General features: G+C 45.7%; 1 protein-coding gene across 3 annotated transcripts in view; it reads left to right on the forward strand.

Annotated features, from left to right (window-relative positions):
- The first annotated feature begins 3413 nt into the window (after positions 1–3413).
- GMEB2 (glucocorticoid modulatory element binding protein 2) overlaps positions 3414–23129 on the forward strand; it is a 56961-nt gene continuing 37245 nt past the window's right edge. For 2 of the 3 annotated variants that reach the window (XM_040437199.1, XM_040437200.1), the window contains exons 1-3: positions 3414–3585; positions 13134–13273; positions 22371–22462. In XM_040437199.1, coding sequence (XP_040293133.1) covers positions 13155–13273; positions 22371–22462 — 211 coding nt within the window. In that variant the 5' untranslated portion in view covers positions 3414–3585; positions 13134–13154. Of the gene's footprint in view, positions 3586–13133; positions 13274–22370; positions 22463–23129 lie in introns of those variants that run through there. The other variant, XM_040437201.1, reaches the window with a different exon arrangement.

The raw sequence follows: 23129 nt of genomic DNA on the forward strand, positions 1-23129 counted from the left end.
CCCTGGGAACGAGGTCAAACACAGATCCTCGCTCCCGACGCTAAGCAGCAGGTCTTCGGCTGATGGGAGACCGAGTGCGCCTTCGGCACCCCGTTACAGTCAGGATTTAGTGCGGGTGCTATGCGTTCACGTCACGCATTGCACCCGCGCGGAAAACTCGCTCGTGTGAAAGGGGCTTTAGCAACCATCCGTGAAAATCGCATCGCATCCGCACTTGCTTCCGGGTTCCAATGCGTTTTTCACTGAAGCCGCATTTACTTCTATTTGGCCAGGGCTGCGTGAAAAACGCAGAATATAGAACATGCTGTATTTTTCACACAACGCAGAACTGATGCTCATGTACACAGACCCATTGAAATGAATGGGTCAGGATTCAGTGCGGGTGCTATGCGTTCACATCACGCATTGCACCCACGCAGAAAACTCACTCGTGTGAGGCCCCTTTCACACGAGCGAGAATTCCGTGCGGGTGCAATGCGTGATGCGAACGGAATCCGGACCCATTCACTTAAATGGGTCTGTATACATGAGTGGTGGTTTTCACGCATCACTTTTGCGTTGCATGAAAATCGCAGCATGTTCTATATTCTGCGATTTTCACGCAACTCTGGCCCCATAGAAATGAATGGTGCTGCGTGAAAATCGCATCGCATGCGCAAGCAAGTGCGGATGCGATTTTCACGGATGGTTGCTAAGAGATCTTGTTTGTAAACATTCAGTTTTTTATCACACGCGTGCAAAATGCAGTAAATCGCATTGCACCCGCACAATAAAAACTTAATCGCTTTGTTTGTGAAATCGCGCAGTTTTCACTGAACACATCCGGACATAATCCAGACACGCTCGTCTGCAAGGGGCCTAAGTCCTCCCAATGCCTATCTATACACACTCAATCCTGACCAGTCCCCTTTCTGCCTCCCACACGGTAGTTATACCTACTTAGTGCCCCCTTCACAGTAGTTATACCCACTTAGTGCTCCCTTCCCAGTAGGCTACTTTTACACTTGCGGCAGAGGAATCGCCTGCCGGATCCGGCAAAACGTATGTCAACTGATGGCATTAGTAAGGCTACTTTCACACTTGCGGCAGGACAGATCCGACAGGCTGTTCACTCTGTCGGATCCGTCCTTCCGCTATTCCGCTGTGCCGTCGCTCTGTCCCCATTGACTATAATGGGGATGGGGGCGGAGCTCTGGCGCAACACGGCGAAAGGCCGTCAGACTAAAAGTCCTGCATGTCTGACTTTTTAGTCCGGCGGCCTCTCACCGCGAACTGCCGTGCTGCGCCGGAGCTCCGCCCTGTCCCCATTATAGTCAATGAGGACGGAGCGGCGGTCCGGCAGCACGGCGAAATAGCGGAAGGACGGATCCGACAGGGTGAACAGCCTGTCGGATCCGTCCTGCCGCAAGTGTGAAAGTACTTTTCAGTTATTTTCCGGTATTGCGCCCCTGTGACGAACTCTATGCCGGAAAAGAAAACCGCTAGTGTGAAAGTACCCTTAGTGCCCCCTTCACAGTATTTATTCCTCCTTAGTGCCCCCTTCACAGTAGTTATCCCTCCTTAGTGCCCCCTTCACAGTAGTTATCCCTCCTTAGTGCCCCCTTCACAGTAGTTAGCCCTCCTTAGTGCCCCCTTCACAGTAGTTATCCCTCCTTAGGGCCCCCTTCACAGTAGTTATCCCTCCTTAGTGCCCCCTTCACAGTAGTTATCCCTCCTTAGTGCCCCCTTCACAGTAGTTATCCCTCCTTAGGGCCCCCTTCACAGTAGTTATTCCTCCTTAGTGCCCCCTTCACAGTAGTTATCCCTCCTTAGTGCCCCCTTCACAGTAGGTATTCCTCCTTATTGTCCCCTTCACAGTAGTTATTCCTCCTTTGTGCCCCCTTCACAGTAGTTATCCCTCCTTAGGGCCCACTTCACAGTAGTTATCCCTCCTTAGGGCCCCCTTCACAGTAGTTATTCCTCCTTAGTGCCCCCTTCACAGTAGTTATTCCTCCTTAGTGCCCCCTTCACAGTAGTTATCCCTCCTTAGTGCCCCCTTCACAGTAGGTATTCCTCCTTATTGCCCCCTTAACAGTAGTTATCCCTCCTTAGTGCCCCCTTAACAGTAGTTATCCCTCCTTTGTGCCCCCTTCACAGTAGTTATTCCTCCTTTGTGCCCCCTTCACAGTAGTTATCCCTCCTTAGTGCTCCCTTTACAGTAGTTATTCCTCCTTAGTGCCCCCTTCACAGTAGTTATTCCTCCTTAGTGCCCCCTTCACAGTAGTTATTCCTCCTTAGTGCCCCCTTCACAGTAGTTATTCCTCCTTAGTGCCCCCTTCACAGTAGTTATTCCTCCTTAGTGCCCCCTTCACAGTAGTTATTCCTCCTTAGTGCCCCCTTCACAGTAGTTATTCCTCCTTAGTGCCCCCTTCACAGTAGTTATTCCTCCTTAGTGCCCCCTTCACAGTAGTTATTCCTCCTTAGTGCCCCCTTTACAGTTGTTATGCCCCCTCTAATGCCTTCAGGACACAGTTACAGTTTGTCTTATTCACACAAATGTAATCCGTCCGTGCTGCGGACTGCAAGCAGGGTTGCCAACCGTCAAGAAATTTCTGGACAGTCTGTAAAAATAGGTGACTTTTTCCGTGTCCGTAAAAAAAATAGACGTGTCAATTGACTAGATTATTTTGGTGGTAATTATCATCATTTTAGAGCTCACAGTAAATGTTGGAAATTAGTTCTTATCGGTATATTGAGCTATATATACGTATTACTTATAATATTTATCATCCATTATGGTTTTCCAATTTGTCCGTAAAAACGTTGGCTGTCCGTGATTATGAGGTTGTCCAGAAAGAAGAAAAATTCTGATTGGCAACCCTGACTGCAAGTAGCAGTCCGCAATGTATCCCATATTGCGGCGCAGACCCATTGACTTTTTTTAATTGCATAATTAGTATTTTTTTTATGTTTTTTTACTTAATTTTGAGACCTTATTGCCAATAATAACTGAGCGTCCTAAAGGCAAATCAGTTGAAAGCAGCATTAAAAAAAAAAGAGAAACTTTTATACAATAAAGTTATTGAAAAAAAAGAAAAAAAGACGGGCATAAAAATGGGCACAAATTTTATTAGTGGCGATAACCACACAAGGGAAACGGGTCTGGTTTCATGGTCCACTCTGTAAGGCAAGAACAGTGAAGAGCATGAGGGACGGACATATTGGCACAGTGACAGGCAGGCATACAACGGTCACTTCATGACGGACTGCGCACAGCACACAACTCTGCTATGACGCAAACACATTCACAGCGCCATCTAGTGTCTAGGTACGTATACCGCAGATTATAGAGAAGCAGAGCCAGGTGCAAATCAGCGCCATCTAACGTCCACAGGCTAATAAACCACGCATGCGCAATAGCTTCTACGGCCGGCCATATTTGAAGCAATCACATGAGCGCGCATATCCCCCTCCTTTTCTCCCCGGAGACGTGAACGAGCGCGGCCTTCTCGCTTCACCCCCACCAGTGTCTCGGAAACCGCCCAAAAACCGGCGGAAACCCCGGGGCAGCGGGCGGCACCGAGGCCCTGCAGCGTTGGAGAGCAGGTGAGTGCCGCCCACGGCCTAGGGAGTCTTCACCCCTCCCCCTCATCACGCACCGGGTCTCTGCGGAGCGTCAGGACGTGACGGCGGGCCGTGCTCACGGCGGCGCCGGGGGGAGGAGGAGGCTGCGTGCGAGGCCGCGTTATAAGCGTCAGCTTCCGCGCAGCAGCCCGGGGAGCTGGGCCGAGGCCGTGGCTATAGCAACCAACACCCTGGCTGCGCTTTTTAAGGGGCGCCCTAAAAAAAAACATTGTAGGGTGACTGGGCGGTGTGCCCCCTGACTGAAGGAACGCCCCGTACCTGTGTTATAATGGCAGCCCGCGCTCCCTGGGCATTGTAGTTCCTCACTGCTGGGACTTGTGGTTCTCCCATGTAGACTATGCTCATTCATCCTGTTTAGTTATAGGCTGTGTTGGTTTCTGACTATTGGTGGTATCTTTATCAGGCCTCTTGCACACAGAAGTATTTTCATTCCGTGTCCGCTCCGTATATATGGAACCATTCATTTAAATGGGTCCGCAAAAAAACCCGGAAGGTACTCGGTGTGCATTCCGTTTTGCAAAAAATAGAACATGTCCTATTAGGCTCCATTCAGACGTCCGTAGTGCATTGCGGATCTTCAATACACCCGGCCGGTGTTCCGTGAAATTATGGTACCTGTTAAAATCTGGTACTTCTTGTCACTTCCGGTAGTGACGTAGGCGCACCGGAAGCTTCAAAAGGAGGTGTGATCTTAGAGCCCGGCACCTGATTGGCTGAAAAGAAGGCGCGTTGGCGCCTGTGCACAACCAACCTGGGTACCGTCATTTTACATGCTGCGCCAGTGAACGCGCACAGGGAAGGAGGGTACCTATGATTTACGGGTTGAAAAGAAGGCGTGTTGGCGCCTGCGCACAACCAACTTGGGTACCGTCATTTTACATGCTGCGCCAGTGAACGCGCACAGGGAAGGAGGGTACCTATGTTTTACGGGCTGAAAAGAAGGCGTGTTGGCGCCTGCGCACAACCAACTTGGGTACCGTCATTTTACATGCTGCGCCTGTGAACGCGCACAGGGAGGGAGGAAGGGTACATTTATGGGCCAACACCCCTTCTTTTCAGCCCGTAAATCATAGGTACCCTCCCTCCTTGTGCTCGTTCACAGGCGCTGCATGTAAAATGACGGTACCCAAGTTGGTTGTGCGCAGGCGCCAACACTCCTCCTTTTCAATAGTAGAATATATTTATATCGTGGCTCACCCGTATCTGTTAATGTGGTTAAGGTGCTCTGTTTTTTGGATGATTCACCTATTCATCCGATGTAACAAATGTAATCCAATTGAAAAGAAATAAAAACAGGCACTCACCAGCTGGTATGTCTATAGTAGAATATTTATGTAATAAAATAAATATAAAATACAATATATCATAAAATCAATATGCACTGGGATCAATGGTCTTGGCACATGTATTCGATCTTATTCGCTCTATATATAGCTAGCAGGAAGGATATATTGCTATGTAACAATATGCTTCAAAGAATAATTGCTTCAATCAGTTAAATTAAAATAAACTAAAGCTGTGCGTTATAAGTGAAATCAATATCCTGTAAATAAACAATAAATGTCCTGTAAGAGGAATAATATCCTGTGAAAAAATATATATATAGGAAAAAATTGTCCTATGAAAAATAGGATCAATATTCTGTGAAAAATATCCTGTGAAGAAAAACTTGTAGATACTTAGGCCTCTTTCACACTTGCGTTGTCCGGATCCGGCATGCACTCCACTTGCCGGAATTACACTCCGGATCCGGAAAAACGCAAGTGTACTGAAAGCATTTGAAGACGGAACCGTCTTCAAAATGCTTTCAGTGTTACTATGGCACCCAGGACGCTATTAAAATCCTGGTTGCCATAGTAGGAGCGGGGGAGCGGTATACTTACAGTCCGTGCGGCTCCCGGGGCGCTCCAGAATGACGTCAGAGCGCCCCATGCGCATGGATGACGTGATCACATGATCCATGCGCTTGGGGCGCCCTGACGTCACTCTGGAGCGCCCCAGGAGCCGCACGGACGGTAAGTATGCCGCTCCCCGGTACACTTTACCATGGTTGCCAGGACTTTAGCGTCCCGGCAGCCATGGTAACCACTCTGAAAAAGCTAAATGTCGGCTCCGGCAATGCGCCGAAACGACGTTTAGCTTAAAGCCGGATCCGGATCAATGCCTTTCAATGGGTATTAATTCCGGATCTGGCCTTGCGGCAAGTGTTCCGGATTTTTGGTCGGAGCAAAAAGCGCAGCATGCTGCGGTATTTTCTCCGGCCAAAAAACGTTCCCTTCCGGAACTGAAGACATCATGATGCATCCTGAACGGATTTCACTCCATTCAGAATGCATTAGGATAATCCTGGTCAGGATTCTTCCGGCATAGAGCCCCGACGACGGAACTCTATGCCGGAAGAAAAGAACGCAAGTGTGAAAGAGCCCTTAGTAGTGTCTTCTTAAGTGAAAGCTGTGTCCATACAATATAACGCTGATGTAGCAATATAGACCAACAGATTTACTTTTCTTATATAGAAGCTGTATACAATACAGTGTAGCGCTAATGTAGCAATATAGATAAACAGATTTATTCTGTTAATATTGTAGATTTCAACAGCATACAGAGTCCGCACTCAGGGTTCAGTAAGGCATATATTGGAGTATAAGAGGTGATCGGGTTTTGAAAATGGGGCGTTCCCCTATTTGTAAACCCTCTTACCTTGCCCTTTAGAATGCCTGTCGCTTGTATAATTGATGCTCCAATGATCGCTGGGTCCTTTGTATCTCCCGATGCGAGATCCGATACTTTTAGTTTCCAGCTTGTTGCTCTCAGGTCTCGGCGTTCCACGTGGTCTCCTTGCGTGTCACCGTCCAGGAAGCACTCTGCAGGATTTGCGTAATCTCGCGATAAGTTAAACCAGCTTCTCTTTCACTGGCATCCAGATCAGCATAAAGATCCTATATTGACCAATAATGGATAGGTCTTTGCTCGGGTTCAGGTGGGTAGTTTGTCGCTCGCAGGACCACTCCTCCTTTTCAGCCCGTAAATGATAGGTTCCCTCCATGTGCGCGTTCACAGGCGCAGCATGTAAAATGACAGTACCCAGGTTGGTTGTGCGCAGGCGCCAACACGCCTTCTTTTCAGCCAATCAGGTTCCGGGCTCTAAGATCAAACCTCCTCCCAGATTTTAACAGGTACCATAATTTCACGGATGGGTCCGCACCTTGCGGAACGGATGTGGACCCATTATACGGTTGTATGAATGGAGCTTTATTGTCCGCATTACGGACAAGGATAATACTGTTCTATCAGGGGCCAGCTGTTCCGTTACGCAAAATACGGAATGCACACGGACATCGTCCGTATTTTTTGTGCATTTTATTTTGCGTACTGCAAAATACCTACGGTCGTGTGCATGAGGCCTCAGATGTGTCCCCATATTTTATGTCCTGCATTCATCATGGGGTTTTCTGGGACTTGTTGGGGTGCAGGCTTCTTTCCAGACAACTGGCGGGGGACAGACTGTGCGTTCCTGATAGTGAGCGGAGGTGACTGTATTATGGCCGCAATCCACAAGTGAATAAAACTACAGTAACATGCATGGAATCCACGTCCAGCGGGCGCCCGAACGATCCCGATGAAAGGAAAGATTAACCCAGTACGGCAGTTGGGTTCATTGCTGCGTCCGCTCCATCCGCGGCAGGTCCTGGCAGTATCGTTCACTGAACACCCTGATGCAATCCCCGGATTCTGATTGTTTAACCCCTCAGATGCCATCTACAGTAGTGACAGCAGATTCTGAGTGGGGCTCCCTCTTTTCCGATTGGAGTGCCCATGACCGCTTGGGGTCTTAGGCTAGGGTACACAAGGGACATGCGTTGCAGAAAAGTCACGGGACATCTTTTGTAATGTAGCCGATGGTGTTGAGTTGTAACATGCTGTGATTGCGACGCAACAATCGCATAAATCCATCTAAGATGATTTTTCTGCAACACATCGCCGTGTAGCCCTAGTCTTATGAAGGCTTGCGGTCCCATCATAGTAAGCTGCCTGCGTCACGTGTGGCTGAAAAATCTACCAGAAAATATGCAGGCCTATCCATAATTTAGGCGTGTCCTCTGGCAGTCCGTGCGGCTAGAGTGACATCTCCAGCCACTAGGTGGAATAGATTTCAGTAGTCATTTACGTCAGAAAGAAGGCCTAAATATGAGTGAATTTGCCGGGGCCAATAGCCACGCCTCAGCTATTCCCCAGTGGTGAGGACGGTATAAAAATGCCACGTGCACCTAAATTTAGGTGCACAGGCATTTAAAGAGTCGCAAAATAGGGCTGCACAACTTCTTTACGCCAAAAGCTGGTTTAGGGGCTCCTAATAAATGACCCCCATTCTGGTTCAGAAAAGCCACGAATGTCATTTCTGCTGCAGAATAACATTCTATAGTGCACCGACTGACACGTTTCATCCCCATAGGATAACATGGTATCACAAGTCTTTGTGCTGTGTTGTTTTCCAGCAGATTTTTGCGTCATGTGCAACGGCACCCTCAGCCATGCCTGAAGGACAACCTGTAAAAAACCCATAGGCCCCTTTCACACAGGCGAGTATTCCGCGCGGATGCGATGCGTGAGTTGAACGCATTGCACCCGCACTGAATCCGGACCCATTCATTTCTATGGGGCTGTGCACACTAGCAGTGATTTTCACGCATCACTTGTGCGTTGCGTGAAAATCGCAGCATGCTTCTCTTTGTGTGTTTTTCACGTAACGCAGGCCCCATAGAAATGAATGGGGTTGCGTGAAAATCGCAAGCAAGTGCGGATAAGGTGCGATTTTCACTCATGGTTGCTAGGAGACGATTGGGATGGGGACCCGATCATTATTATTTTCCCTTATAACATGGTTATAAGGGAAAATAATAGCATTCTGAATACAGAATGCATAGTAAAATAGGGCTGGAGGGGTTAAAAAAATAATAATTTTTAACTCGCCTTAATCCACTTGCTCGCGCAGCCCCTGTCTTCTTTTTTGCTGTGTGCAGGAAAAGGACCTGTGGTGACGTCACTCCAGGCATCACATGGTCCGTCACATGATCTTTTACCATGGTGATGGACCATGTGATGACCGGAGTGACGTCACCACAGGTCCTTTTCCTGCACACAGCAAAAAAGAAGACAGAAGAGATGCCGGGCTGCGCGAGCAAGTGGATTAAGGTGAGTTTTTTTTTTTTTTTAAAAATTTTTAACCCCTCCAGCGCTATTGTACTATGCATTCTGTATTAAGAATGCTATTATTTTCCCTTATAACCATGTTATAAGGGAAAATAATACAATCTACAGAACACCGATCCCAAGCCCGAACTTCTGTGAAGAAGTTCGGGTTTGGGTACCAAACATGTGCGATTTTTCTCACGCGAGTGCAAAACGCATTACAATGTTTTGCACTCGCGCGGAAAAATCGCGCATGATCCCGCAACGCACCTTTTCCCGCAACGCCCGTGTGAAAGAGGCCACAGTGTTCTATTGCAATCTACGGTACAACCGATCAGAAGATCACATGTTCAAGTCCTGCAAGAGGACTACAAATTGCAGTAAAAAAATATAAAGATTAAAAAATAAAAAATAAACGAAAAAAAAATTCTTCACCTTTCCCAATTTGACATATAACAATAAAAAAACATAATTGGTATTTCAGCATCTAAAAATGTTTCGACTATTTAAATCTAAAAACCTGCGCAGTGAATCCCTAAGCCTACTTTCACACTAGCGTTTTAGTTTTCCGGTATTGAGATCTGTCGTAGAGGCTCAATACCAGAAAAAAACGCTTCAGTTTTGTCCCCATGCATTGTCAATGGGGACAAAACTGAACTGATCAGAACGGAATGCTCCAAAATGCATTCCGTTCCGTTTAGTTGCGTTCCCATACCGGAGAGCAAACCGCAGCATGTTGTAGTTTGCTTTCCGTCCTGGGATGCGGAGCAAGACGGATCCGGCATGACCCCAATGCAAGTCAATGAGGACGAATCAGTTTTCTCTGACAAAATAGAAAACTGATCCGTCCCCCATTGACTTTCAATGGAGTTCATGACGGATCCGTCTTGGCTATGTTAAAGATAATACAACCGGATCCGTTCATAACAGATGCAGATGGTTGTATTATCAGTAACGGAAGCGTTTTCGCTGAACCCTGCCGGATCCAGTAAAAACGCTAGTGTGAAAGTAGCCTGTAATGGGGGGGAATGGGATTCACCTTCTTTTATTTTTTTTTATTTTTGTGTCCCCCAAAAATTAGGCCCTCACACAGCTCCGTGGATGGAAATATAAAAAAAGATTTTGGGTGTAAGAATATAGTGATGCAAATTTTTTTTGAAAAGTAGCAAAAAATAACTATATAAATTTGGTAACGCCATAATCGTATTGATCCACAGAAAAAGAACTTTGTCATTTTTAGTGCATTGTGAAGGCCATAATAATAAAACCCAGAAAAAACCTTAGCAGAATTTTTTGTTTTTCCGTTTCACCCGTCAAAGAATTGTTTTCCTGTTTTTCAATACAATCTACAATATATTAAATGGTGCCATTAAAAAATACAACCTGTCCCTCATAAAATAAGCCCTGCATATGGCTATGTGTTCGGAAAATTAGAATAGTTGTGGGCCTGAGATTTAAAGGGGTTGTCCAAGTTCAGAGCTGAACCCGGACATCCCCCAATTTTCACCCCTAGGGCCCCCCTGGTATGACAGCGCTGTATACAGGCTAGGGCAGTGCTAAAGCCCTCTTATTAGTGCCAGTGATGTCACTGGGCTCACTGCTGGGTGGAAGCCTCCGACAAGCAGTTCCTATGGAGAGCCCGTTACGTCACCGGATCTAAAAAAGCTTTTGCCTTGCGTGATTCAGCACAGGGCAAAGGAGAGCATCAGAGCATGAAATGCTTATATTAGGGGGACTGACTGGGTTGAGCTCTGAACCCGGACAACCCCTTTAGCCCCCTCAGATGCCACTCTCAATAGCAATCGCAGCATCTGTGGCATTAGGAAGAAGGCGGCAGCTGCCTCTGGCTTTCAATCTGAGCCCTGCAGTGAGATCACAGGACTCTTATTGGTTACCATGACAGCGTGGGGCCTGCTGAAGTTTCCTAGGCCTGTCATGGTAAACTGCCTGCAAAGCTCTGCACGAGGCACGGCTCAACAGGCAGAGTATTAGAATCCCATTCACCATAATAGTTCTCTATTATGTTGTATGGGCCAGGGGATCAAAAGATCCCAGGTTCTAGCCTCCTAAGGGGCCACAACCTAGGGGGAGTAAAAGTTATGTCAAAAAAACATTAAGGCCTCTTTCACACGGGCGTTGCGGGAAAATGTGCGGGTGCGTTGCGGGAACACCCGCGATTTTTCCGCGTGAGTGCAAAACATTGTAATGCATTTTGCACTCGCGTGAGAAAAATCGCGCATGTTTGGTACCCGAACTTCTTCACAGAAGTTCGGGCTTGGGATGGGTGTTCTGTAGATTGTATTATTTCCCCTTATAACATAGTTATAAGGGAAAATAATAGCATTCTGAATACAGAATGCATAGTAAACTAGCGCTGGAGGGGTTAAAAAAAATAAAATAAAAAATTTAACTCACCTTAGTCCACTTGATAGCGCAGCCCGGCATCTCCTTCTGTATTCTTTCTTCAGGACCTGGGTAAAGGACCTTTTGATGACGTCACTCCGTCATCACATGATCCATCACCATGGTAAAAGATCATGTGACGTACCATGTGATTACAGGAGTGACGTCACCAAAGGTCCTTGACCTATAATGAATGCTCACCACAGGTCCTATTCAGTAATGGAGACAGAAGGAGATGCCGGCATCGCGATCAAGTGGACTAAAGTGAGTTAAATAATTTTTTTATTTATTTTTAACCCCTCCAGCGCTGTTTTACTATGCATTCTATATTCAGAATGCTATTATTGTCCCTTATAACCATGTTATAAGGGAAAATAATAATGATCGGGTCTCCACCCCGATCGTCTCCTAGCAACTGTGCGTGAAAATCGCACCGCATCCGCACTTGCTTGCGGATGCATGCGATTTTCACACAGCCCCATTCACTTCTATGGGGCCTGAGTTGCGTGAAAAACGCAGAATATAGAGCATGCTGCGATTTTCACGCAACGCACAAGTGATGCGTGAAAATCACCGCTCATGTGAACAGCCCCATAGAAATGAATGGGTCGGTATTCAGTGTGGGTGCAATGCGTTCAACTCACGCATCGCATCCGCGCGGAATACTCGCCCGTGTGAAAGGGGCCTAAAAGTTCAAATCGCCCCCTCTTCCCATTTTTACATATAGAAATCTATAAATAATTTAAAAAAAAAAACGGGTATCACTGCATCTGAAAATGTCTGAACTATTTAAATATTTTTCCTGCGCGGTGAACGCCATAACGTGAAGAAAAAACAATTAAAACACGCGATTCGTCACCTTGTTCCCCCCAAAAATTTAATAACTGATCAAAAAGTTATATGTACCCCAAAAATGGTACCAATAAAAACTATAGTTTGTTCCACACTATACAAGCCCTCATACAGCTATAAAATAGTTATGACTGGCAGAAAATGGCAATGCAAAGAAAATGTTAGTTTTTTCAAAGTTTTTTTTTTTTTTCAAGTATTAAAACAAAATACAAACTATACAAATTTGTTATCGCCGTAATCAGATTGACCCGCATAATAAAGACATCATGTAATTTTTAGGGCACAATGAATGCCGTAATATCAAAACCCAAAAAACCTTGGCGGAATTTTTTACCATACCAACCTGGTAAAATTTTATTTTTATTTTTTTAGTGATGACCTATCCTCAGAATAGGTCATCAGTATGTGATTGGTGGGGGTTTTGAGAAGACACTGGCACTCCTGTGAGTGCCGCGGCATTCTCGCAGCTTACCAAGCACAGCACCTTACATTGTATAGCGGCTGTGCTTGGGATCGCAGCTCAGCCCCATTCACTTGAATGGGGCTGAGCTGCTCCTAGGCCATGTGTCATGAATGTGTCATCACTTGGCCTTGGAAAAGCAGAAAGACGGTCCTGGCACTCACAGGAATGCTGCTTCCTTCTTGAACAGCTGATTGGCAGGGGGTCCTGGGTGTCGAAACCCCCCCCCCCCCCTCAATCACATACTGATGACCTATCCTGTGGATAGCAGTAAAAAACATCTCGGAAAACCCCTTTTAAAGGGTGCTAAAAAAAAATCACATAGGTCATCAGTATGTGATCGGTGGGGGTCCGACGCCCAGGTCCCCTACAGATCAGCTGTTTGAGAAGGCAGTTGCACTCCTGTGAGCGCTGTGGCCTTCTCTCTGCTTTTCCTAGGCCAGTGATGAAAAAAATTAGGTATAAATTAACAAGTTTTGCTGAATATTTTCCGCTCCTCCTGTCCCATAACATGCTGCAGGTGACAGGTTCTCTTTAAGAGATTTGGTGGACAGTGACCCAGCAATATCTGTATTCTGATTATGTTTTTCTCTTTTATCATCAGCTCCGTGAGGGTCTTTCAGACATGGCCACCCCAGACGTCAGTGTGCACGTGGAAGAAGTGGTGGTGGTAACCACACCTGATCACATTATGGACGGGAGTGGCATGGAGAAGGTGAAAGCTGTTCTTGTTACCACCAACAGGTAGGAATCTCAATTCCATATCTACAGCTGCATTTTTTTGTTATTATACTCACTTATATAGCGCTGACATATTCCGCAGCGCTTTACAGACATTAACATCACGCTGTCCTCAATGGGGCTCGCAATCTAAGCTCTCAGTATTTCTTTGGAGCGTGGGAGGGATCTGGAAGAAACCCACGCAAACATGGGGAGATGTTGTCCTTGGTCACCACTGAATAACCACTGAGCCAACGTGCTGCCCTCCATGTCTATACTGAGAGATAGTAAAGGGACTTGTTGACGGATCAACAGTTTTTGTGTCTCTGTGGTTACAGACTACAAACAAACCCTTTGTGTAGTCTGATCCTACAGTTATGTGTTACTTTGCGCTCTCTCTTTGTTAGGGTCCATTCAGACGTCTGCAAAATGGATCCGGATCCGAACCCATTCATTTTCATTGGGGATGGAAAAGATGCGGACAGCACACAGTGTGCTGTCCGCATCTGCATTTCCGGTCCATTGCTCCGAACTTCCGTACCGCGGCTCTGCAATAAAATATAACAGCTGCGGACAAGAACAGGCATTTCTATTGGGGTGCCGGCCCGGTGTTTTGCGGACCCGCAAAATACTGCGGATGTGTGAATGGACCCTTAGCCTTAGGGTCCATTTACACGTCCGTAATTTGGGTCCGCATTCGTTCCGCAATTTGCGGACCCATTCACTTGCAATGGTGCTGGAACGGATGCAAATCCACATTTCCTGGATCCGCATCCGCATTTTCGGGATCCGCATCCGTTTTTTCGGAATCAGTTTTTTCGGGATCCGCAATTTAGTTCCTGGAAAAAATAGAACATGTCCTATTCTTGTCCGCAATTGCGGACCAGAAAAGGCATTTTCTATTAGGCTCCATTCACACATCCGCAATTTCGTTTCGCATTTTGCGGAACGGAATTGCGGACCCATTCATTCCTATGGGGCAGCACGATGTGCTGCCCGGACACGGAATTGCGGATCCGCACTTCCGGGTCCGCACTTCCTTTCCGCAAAAAAATAGAACATGTCCTATTCTTGTCCGCAATTGCGGACAAGAACAGGCATATTCTATTAGTGCCGGCAATGTGCGGTCCGCAAAATGCGGAACGCACAATGCCGCTTTCCGTGTTTTGCGGATCCGCGGCTCCGTGGATCCGCAAAACACATTGCGGACGTGTGAATGGAGCCTTATAGTGTCTGTGATGTGTGGATCCGCAAATTGCGGATCGCACATTGCAGGTGTCCGTGTTTTGCGGATCCGCAAAACACTTACGGACGTGTGAATGGACCCTTAGCCTGAACTCCAGAATTAGTCTGTAAGTTAGTCTGATAAAAATTTTATATTCAGTGTGTGTATAAATAGATATATCGCCATGCTGAATATTGTAATATATGTATATTTCTGATTGTCATTGTCCTAACTGTCCCTGACTATTAGAATTCTCACTTTTATTGCCTGGGTCATTGGGGACCACAGACGGCTGTGGGTATATGCTGCTGCCACTAACTCTTCTTTCCTGCGTGCCGGGCTTCTGCCATCTTGCGGGCAGGTCCCCACATGCCTGGATAGGTGCATCCTCTGTGTCTCTGTCTGTGGGTGTCCTAGTGCATGATGAGCATCTTAGCCCTTCTAGCAGACCAATCTTACACATCATGATCTGCTGCCCGTAAACAGTGATTTAGGCTACATGAACACGACTGTATGTATTTTGTGGTCCACAAAAAATATGGATAACCTTTGTGTGACATCCGTGTTGCATCAGTTTTTTTTTTTCCATTGTAACAATGCCTATGGTTGTCCACCAAACAGACAAGAATAGGACATACTCTATATTTTTTGCTGGGCTACGGAACGGGCATACGGTTGCAGATAGCACATGCTGTGCTCTCCGCATTTTTTGCGAACCCGTTGAATTGAATAGGTCCACATCCTATCTGCACAAAAAAACGGAACGGATACGGAAACAAAATACGTTCGTCTGCATGAGGCCTTAATGTGCTTCATAAAAATGAATACACCTGATGAACGAGCGACACCTTTAGGGTCCATTCACACGTCCGTGTGTGTTTTGCGGATCTACGGATCCGTGGATCCGCAAAACACGGACATCGGCGATATGCGTTCCGCATTTTTCGGACCGCACATCGCCGGCACTTAATAGAAAATGCCTATTCTTGTCCGCAATTGCGGACAAGAATCGGACATGGACTATTTTTTTTTCGGGATCAGATTCCAGATCCAGGCAGCCCATAGAAATGAATAGGTCCGCAATTCCGTTCCGCAAAATGCGGAACGAAATTGCGGACGTGTGAATGGACCCTTAGACATGCTGATTATTGGAAACATGTTCACACAAACTTTTGTTCCCACTAATCGGTCCAATAATAGTCTAAATGCACCATAAAAGGGTTATGCCATGTTTGGTATAAAAATTAAAATAATACATCATATAGTACATGACAATACCTTTCTAACAAAGCTAGAACCAGCCCTGTACCTCTCATGGATCCAGAGATCTCCTCATTCACTGTTCCAATTGCTGTGCTAGATTATCTACAAGTTGACAGTTCAGTGGGACGTGTCCTTTCTGCTGCAGTTCTCATCCTGTATATAAGGCCACAAAAAGACATTTGTCCATCCAGTTCGGCCTGTTATCCTGCAAGTTGATCCAGAGGAAGGCAAAAAAAAAAACCTGTGCGGTAGAAGCCAATTTTTTCCACTTGAGGGGAAAAAATTCCTTCCCGACTCCAATCAGGTAATCAGAATAACTCCCTGGATCAACGACCCCTCTCTAGTAGCTATAGCCTGTAATATTATTACATTCCAGAAATACATCCAGGCCCCTCTTGAATTCCTTTATTGTACTCACTATCACCACCTCCTCAGGCAGAGAGTTCCATAGTCTCACTGCTCTTACCGTAAAGAATCCTTTTCTATGTTTGTGTACAAACCTTCTTTCCTCCAGACGCGGAGGATGTCCCCTCGTCACAGTCACAGTCCTGGGGATAAATAGATGATGGGATAGATCTCTGTACTGACCCCTGATATATTTATACGTAGTAATTAGATCTCCCCTCAGTCGTCTTTTTTCTAAAGTGAATAACCCTAATGTTGATAATCTTTCAGGGTACTGTAGTTGCCCCATTCCAGTTATTACTTTAGTTGCCCTCCTCTGGACCTTCTCCAGCTCTGCTATGTCTGCCTTGTTCACAGGAGCCCAGAACTGTACACAGTACTCCATGTGTGGTCTGACTAGTGATTTGTAGAGTGGTAGGACTATGTTCTCATCACGGGCATCTATGCCACTTTTGATGCAACCCATTATCTTATTGGCCTTGGCAGCAGCTGCCTGACACTGGTTTCTACAGCTTAGTTTTCTGTTTATTAAAATTCCTAGATCCTTTTCCATGTCAGTGTTACTGAGTGTTTTACCATTTATTATGTACGGGTAACTTGCATTATTCCTTCCCATGTGCATAACCTTACATTTGTCAGTGTTAAACCTCATCTGCCACTTATCTGCCCAAGCCTCCAATCTATCCAGATCCCTCTGTAGTAGTATACTGTCCTCTTCAGTGTTAATTACTTTACATACTTTAGTGTCATCTGCAAAAATTTATACTTTACTGTGCAAGCCTTCTACGAGATCATTAATAAATATATTGAAGAGAATAGGGCCCAGTACTGCCCACGGAGGTACCGCACCAATACTGACCCCTGAGGTACCCCACTAGTGACAGTGACCCAATCTGAGTGTGTACTGTTAATAACCACCCTCTGTTTTCTATCATTGATCCAGTTACTTACCCACATACAGATGTTTTCTCCCAGTCCGAGCATTCTCATTTTATATACTAACCTTTTATGTGGTACAGTGTCAAATGCTTTGGAGAAGTCCAGATATATGACATCCATTGATTCACCGCTGTCAAGTCCAGAACTTACCTCCTCATAAAAACTGATTAAATTAGTTTGACATGACTGATCCCTCATGAAGCCATGCTGATATGGCGTTATTTGCTTATTTTCATTGACGTACTCCAAGATAGCATCTCTTAGAAAACCTTCAAACAGTTTACCCACGACAGATGTTAAACTTACCGGCCTATAGTTTCCAGGCTCTGTTTTTGGACCCTTTTTGAATATTGGCACCACATTTGCTATGCGCCAATCCTGTGGAACACTCCCTGTCAGTATAGAGTCCTTTAAAGGGCTTCTGTCACCCCACTAAACTCATTTTTTTTTTTGTGTACTTATAATCCCTATCCTGCGATATATCTATACATTATGTTATTAATCATTTTCGTTCAGTAGATATGTCAAAAAACGTACTTTTATAATATGCTAATTACCTGTCTACCAGCAAGTAGGGCGCCTACTTGCTGGTAGCAGCCGCAAAAAACCGCCTCCTCCTCCTGTTGATTGACGGGGCCATCCGCGATCTCCTCCTCCGACTGGCCCTGTCAGCATTTCAAAAATCGCGCGCCTGTGTTGATTCGGCGCAGGCGCTCTGAGATGAGGAGGCTCGCCTCCTCAGCACTCCATCAGTGCGCCTGTGCCGATGATGTCACCGAAAGAGAAGACGTCATCGGCGCAGGCGCATTGAGGGAGTGCTGAGGAGGCGAGCCTCCTTATCTCAAAGCGAATGCGCCGAATCAACACAGGCGCGTGATTTTTGAAATGCTGACAGGGCCAGTCGGAGGAGGAGATCGCGGCTGGCCCTGTCAATCAACAGGAGGAGGGGGTGGTTTTTTGCGGCTGCTACCAGCAAGTAGGCGCCCTACTTGCTGGTAGACAGGTAATTAGCATATTATAAAAGTTCGTTTTTTGACATATCTACTGAACGAAAATGATTAATAACATAATGTATAGATATATCGCAGGATAGGGATTATAAGTACACAAAAAAAAAAAAATTTGTTTAGTGGTGTGACAGAAGCCCTTTAATATCAGAAATAAGGGTCTGGCTATGACATTACTTAATTCTCTTAGGATACGGGGGTACATGCCATCTGGTCCTGGCGATTCGTCTATTTTAATACTTCTTCCTGGGTCAGACAGGGCACTTTTAATGGGGAATTAACTTTTACATTCTGCATTTCATCTGACAGTTTATTTTCTTCAGTGAATACAGTGGAGAAAAAAATATTTTATAGCTTTGCTTTCTCCTCGTCGCTCTCTGCAACTCCCCCCTCATCACTCTGTAAAGGGCAGACACCTTCAGATTTATTTATAATTTTACCATTTATAAAATTAAAGAACATTTTAGGGTTAGTTTTGCCCTCTTCGGCAATTAATCTCACGGTCTCTAGTTTGGCCGCTTTTATTTGTTTTTTATTGCTTTCTGTACAGTTCTATTTATCCACATAGTTTTTTTCTTTGTTCCTTAACATTTTATTCCCATAAGGTATGTACCTCTCACAATTAGATTTTAGAAATGCTTTTAAAAATATCCCATTTTGTGGCTGTATTTTTTATTTTTGAGGACTTTGTCCCAGTTAGTTAGGCCTATAGCCTCTCTCAGTTGGCTAAATTTAGCTTTTTTGAAGTTTGGTAGTGAAGAAACACTCTTTTTTTTTTTTTTTATGTTCAAATTTATCTTTATTGCAAGGATGTAAATGCGCGGTAAAACAGCAAAGCTATCGTAAGCTTAGATGTAGAGGGTGACTCAATAGACTTCCAAGCCATGTCCTATCCTCAGGCAGTGATGACTGTGAATAAAGAAAATGGCTGCTATGTGCAGGGATGATGATGTCACTAAGATATGGAAGCTTATACATTGATGTTACATTCATAGACACCACATAAAGGGTTGAACTAGTGAGTAATGAGTTCCTTCTGTACAACTTCCAACAAGCGAGTTTGACCACTGTATACTGTGCCTGGCATTAAGCCGTCCATGAGCTGTCATCATTTGAAATATAAGGATAGGGAGATTAACCTCTTAATGCAAAATGACGTCACTGTATGTCATTTGTATCTAACTGATGTATGAAGCAGGCTCACCTAAACACTCTTTTTTAATGATAATTGGAAGGTTATTACTTTATGGTCACTATTTCCCAGGTGTCCCCCAACCTGCACATCTGTTGTTCTGTCAGATCTATTGGTTAATATTAAGTCCAGTATGGCCGTCCCTCTAGTCGGATCCTGAACCAGTTGGGAAAGGTAATTGTCTGGTTATTGCCAAGAACCTGTTTCCTTTATGAGATATACAAGTTTCAGTTTCCCAGTCTATATCTGGGTAGTTGAAGTCCCCCATAATAACCACCTCATTATGATTTGCCGCCTCGTCTATCTCGTTTAGTAGTAGATTTTCTGTGGACTCCACCTACCTCTAAGTTTGTCATTGGTTCCGATATGGACCATGACCGCTGGATGTTCTCCAGCCCCTCCCAGTAATCTGTCAACTGCCACAGCTTCTAACAGAACATATGGCGGGTGGCAGTTGCAGATTTAAACTAAGTACGTTAGATCAGCTCAGTGAGATGGACAAAAATAATAAAAAGAACCAGCAGGTGGCACTATACTGATACATTGTATTGAATAGCTCACAGGTTATACTAAAATTTTTATTGCATGCAATTACAAAAGTATTTAGATCCAGGTGCTGGTTTGAAAAATGTAGAATATGCTTTGTAACACAACCCCTTTAAAGGGTTTCTACCACCACATTTTGACCTAATTAGCTGTCAGACACTAGCGATCTGCTAGTGTCTGCTGTACCTAACCATGCTATTGTAATTCCTTTCTCTGCAGCGGTTACCCTAAAAAACGTAGTTTTATTGGTATGCAAATGAGCCTCTAGGTGCTATGGGGGCGTCTTTTCAGCACCTAGAGGCTCCGTCTACTCGCCATTTCTGCCGCCCAGCGCGCTCCAGCCCGCCCCTCTACTCTAGATTGACAGCCTACTTCTCTCCATCTCGGCCGAATTCTCGCGCCTGCGCCGTGTGCTTCTGTATTCGGCGCAGGCGCAGTGACTTTCTCCCTGCGCCGACATCTTCACTGTGCCTGCACCGATTACCGCGCAGGGAGCAGTCCAACAGTCACTGCGCCTGCGCCGAATACAGAAGCACACGGCGCAGGCGCGAGTAGGCTGTCAATCTAGAGCAGAGGGGCGGGCTGGAGCGCGCTGGGCGGCAGAAATGGTGAGTGGACGGAGCCTCTAGGTGCTGAAAAGATGCCCCCCATAGCACCTAGAGGCTCATTTGCATACCAATAAAACTTCGTTTTTTAGGGTAACCGCTGCAGAGAAAGGAATTACAATAGCATGGTTGGGTACAGCAGACACTAGCAGATCGCTAGTGTCTGACAGCTAATTAGGTCAAAATGTGGTGGTAGAAACCCTTTAAGTCTTGGCCCTCTCCATCCTTTCTCGGTGTCCTTTTGGCTGCTAAGTCTGACAGACAGACGTGCACCTTCTTGTCATCTTCCCTGGTTTCTGTTGGGGCCTCAGCCTCGCTCCTTTCTTGGATGGCAGCCTATTTGGTGATTGTCACCTCCCTGTGTGTATTCACAAGGAGAACGAGTGTTTTTTTGAAGAGTTACACTGCCTTCGCACATGGCGGTAAAATCTGGCAGAAAATACTTTGGTCCGGATTTTTTTTGTGGACTGCATCCCCCATTGAAATAAATAGAGACCTTCTGCTTCAGAAAAGCTGCAGCACATTATTATTTACGCTGCTGCTGCTGCTGTTATTACGAACGCGGGGCGGGGACTGACACTTGTCAACCCCCTAGGGTAACGTGAGAGAAGTCTTTATGCTGCATATTTTCTTGTAGGTTTTACGCCGCTTGGGAAGGCACCCTAGCACAGAGATTCCTCTTTTTAGGTTCATTCAACACTTTAGCATTTCTTCCTGAGCCTTATATATATATTGTAATCCGTGGGGTCCGACATTGTGCCGAAATGCCATCTCTCCGGAGAGGGAAGCAGCTATGAAGCTGTAACCAGTGGCGTCCATCTGCCTCCCCCAGCTTTGTCATGGCAACAGGCTGCCCTGCTTTTCCAAGGAACTCATGGGAGCATCTTCAAACACCTCCAACGGGGGGCTGCCAGCCGATCGCTCATTCTATCTGTGCTATTTGCCTCTCTATATAGGTTATAGCTCGAGGTTATAGACAGAATGTAAAGGGACTAACAAAAAAAATTAAAACATTTTACTTAAAGGGGTTCTACAGTTATTTTAAACTGATGATGTATCCTCTAGATAGATCATCAGCATCTAATCGGCGGGAGTCCGACACCCGGGACCCCCTAGCCCCGCCCAGGCCAGTGATACTAGTCGTGACTTCACTGGGCCTGCGGTAAACAGCGAGAAGGCCGCGGCACTACTGCCAGCGCCGCTGCCTTCTCAAACAGCTGATCGGCAGGGGTCCCGGGTGTCAGACCCCCGCCGATCAGATGCTGATGATGATCTAATAACTGCAGAACCCTTTTAAAGTATGGGTTATAGTATTTTTGTGTAATGTGCTGTATATTTCATACTTGGAGCTCAGTGGTGCTAGTGTAGTGGTCGCTTTGTGGCAGTGCACCTCTTCTGACATATCAGGGTAGCACAGAATGACTTTGATGGCCATCTCTGAGCTTCAGCCATTGATTTCTGTTGGCTGATGGTGAGGACATTTACTTTTTAGGTATTTGGGAGGGTGGGATCTAAGCCCACAGAGTCCCATCATTGCCTTCTGACATGTCTATATGAAAGTGTTCAAGAAAGATAAATCCACACACGTGTGTTTGTATTGCAGTCCAATCTGGAGACTGTCCTGGGTTGGGAGTAGTGATATCTCTACCTGGAGCTTCAGGTAGGGATCCACCACGGGGGCATCTTGTGGCATAAAAGGCCCCAAGGACCTCCATAAAAGACAGCCCATTGGACTTCTGTGTGATCTCCAGACAGTTGGCCACATTGATGACCTGCTTATGAAGAAGCATCAACATCCTGCAGGTCCTGAAACTTTTCTCAGAACCTTTGGGATCCACAATCCTCTATATGAGTGTTATCCTCACAATGATGTGTATATACACTGGGGGTGCCTTTATGTATGTTTAGTGTAATTATTTATCTCTTTATCTATGTGCAGGACCCTGTCAGAAGAAGCCTTGGAGTCTGAGAACGTAGCTGCCGCAGCTGCAGCGGCGTTTGGTGCTTCTGACCTAAATGAAGCTGTATTAGGTATGTGAAGAGTCTTCTCAACAAGACCTTTGTGTGGGTCTCTCTCTCTCTGTGGCTCTGTATCTGCGTGTCTCTCTCTTAGTACTTTTTTTATTTTTTTTTGTTTGTTTTGTTTCTCTCTCACTTTTTGGCCTTGCTGTATCATGCCCTCGCTCCAGAATTCTGGCTTCAAAAAGTCGCAAAATGGGGCTTTTGCAACTTTTCGGACCTAATTTCCCAAAAAGCTTTGTGACTTTTTGCATTTTTAGGCTGCATTCACACAGCTGTGCCCGTGGTGCAGACCGCAAACCTCAACATGCGTCTGAAATCCGCAAGACGGGGCGAAAGATAGGACATGTCCTATCTTTTGCAGCGCTGAGGTACGGACCCATAAACACATAAAAGCCCTTTGGTCTTGTGACTACAGCCTTACACCACTCACTCCAGTTGTAAAATGTGGGTGAGGAAGTAGTGGCTAGCTATGTTAATGAATTTCACTCCCGATTTATCACTGAGACTATTTTAAAAAGTCGCAATCTCATTTCAATAGGAGGGAGGAGTAGGAAGACTGGACTAGCTTTTCTAGACAAAACTGTTAGGTTTAAAGGGGTTTTCTGAGATTTTTATACTGATGACCTATCCTCATAGATCATCGCCATCTGATCAGTGGGGGTCCGACACCTGGGAG

This window comes from Bufo bufo, chromosome 6 (assembly GCF_905171765.1).
Source record: "Bufo bufo chromosome 6, aBufBuf1.1, whole genome shotgun sequence".
Lineage (NCBI taxonomy): Eukaryota > Metazoa > Chordata > Amphibia > Anura > Bufonidae > Bufo > Bufo bufo.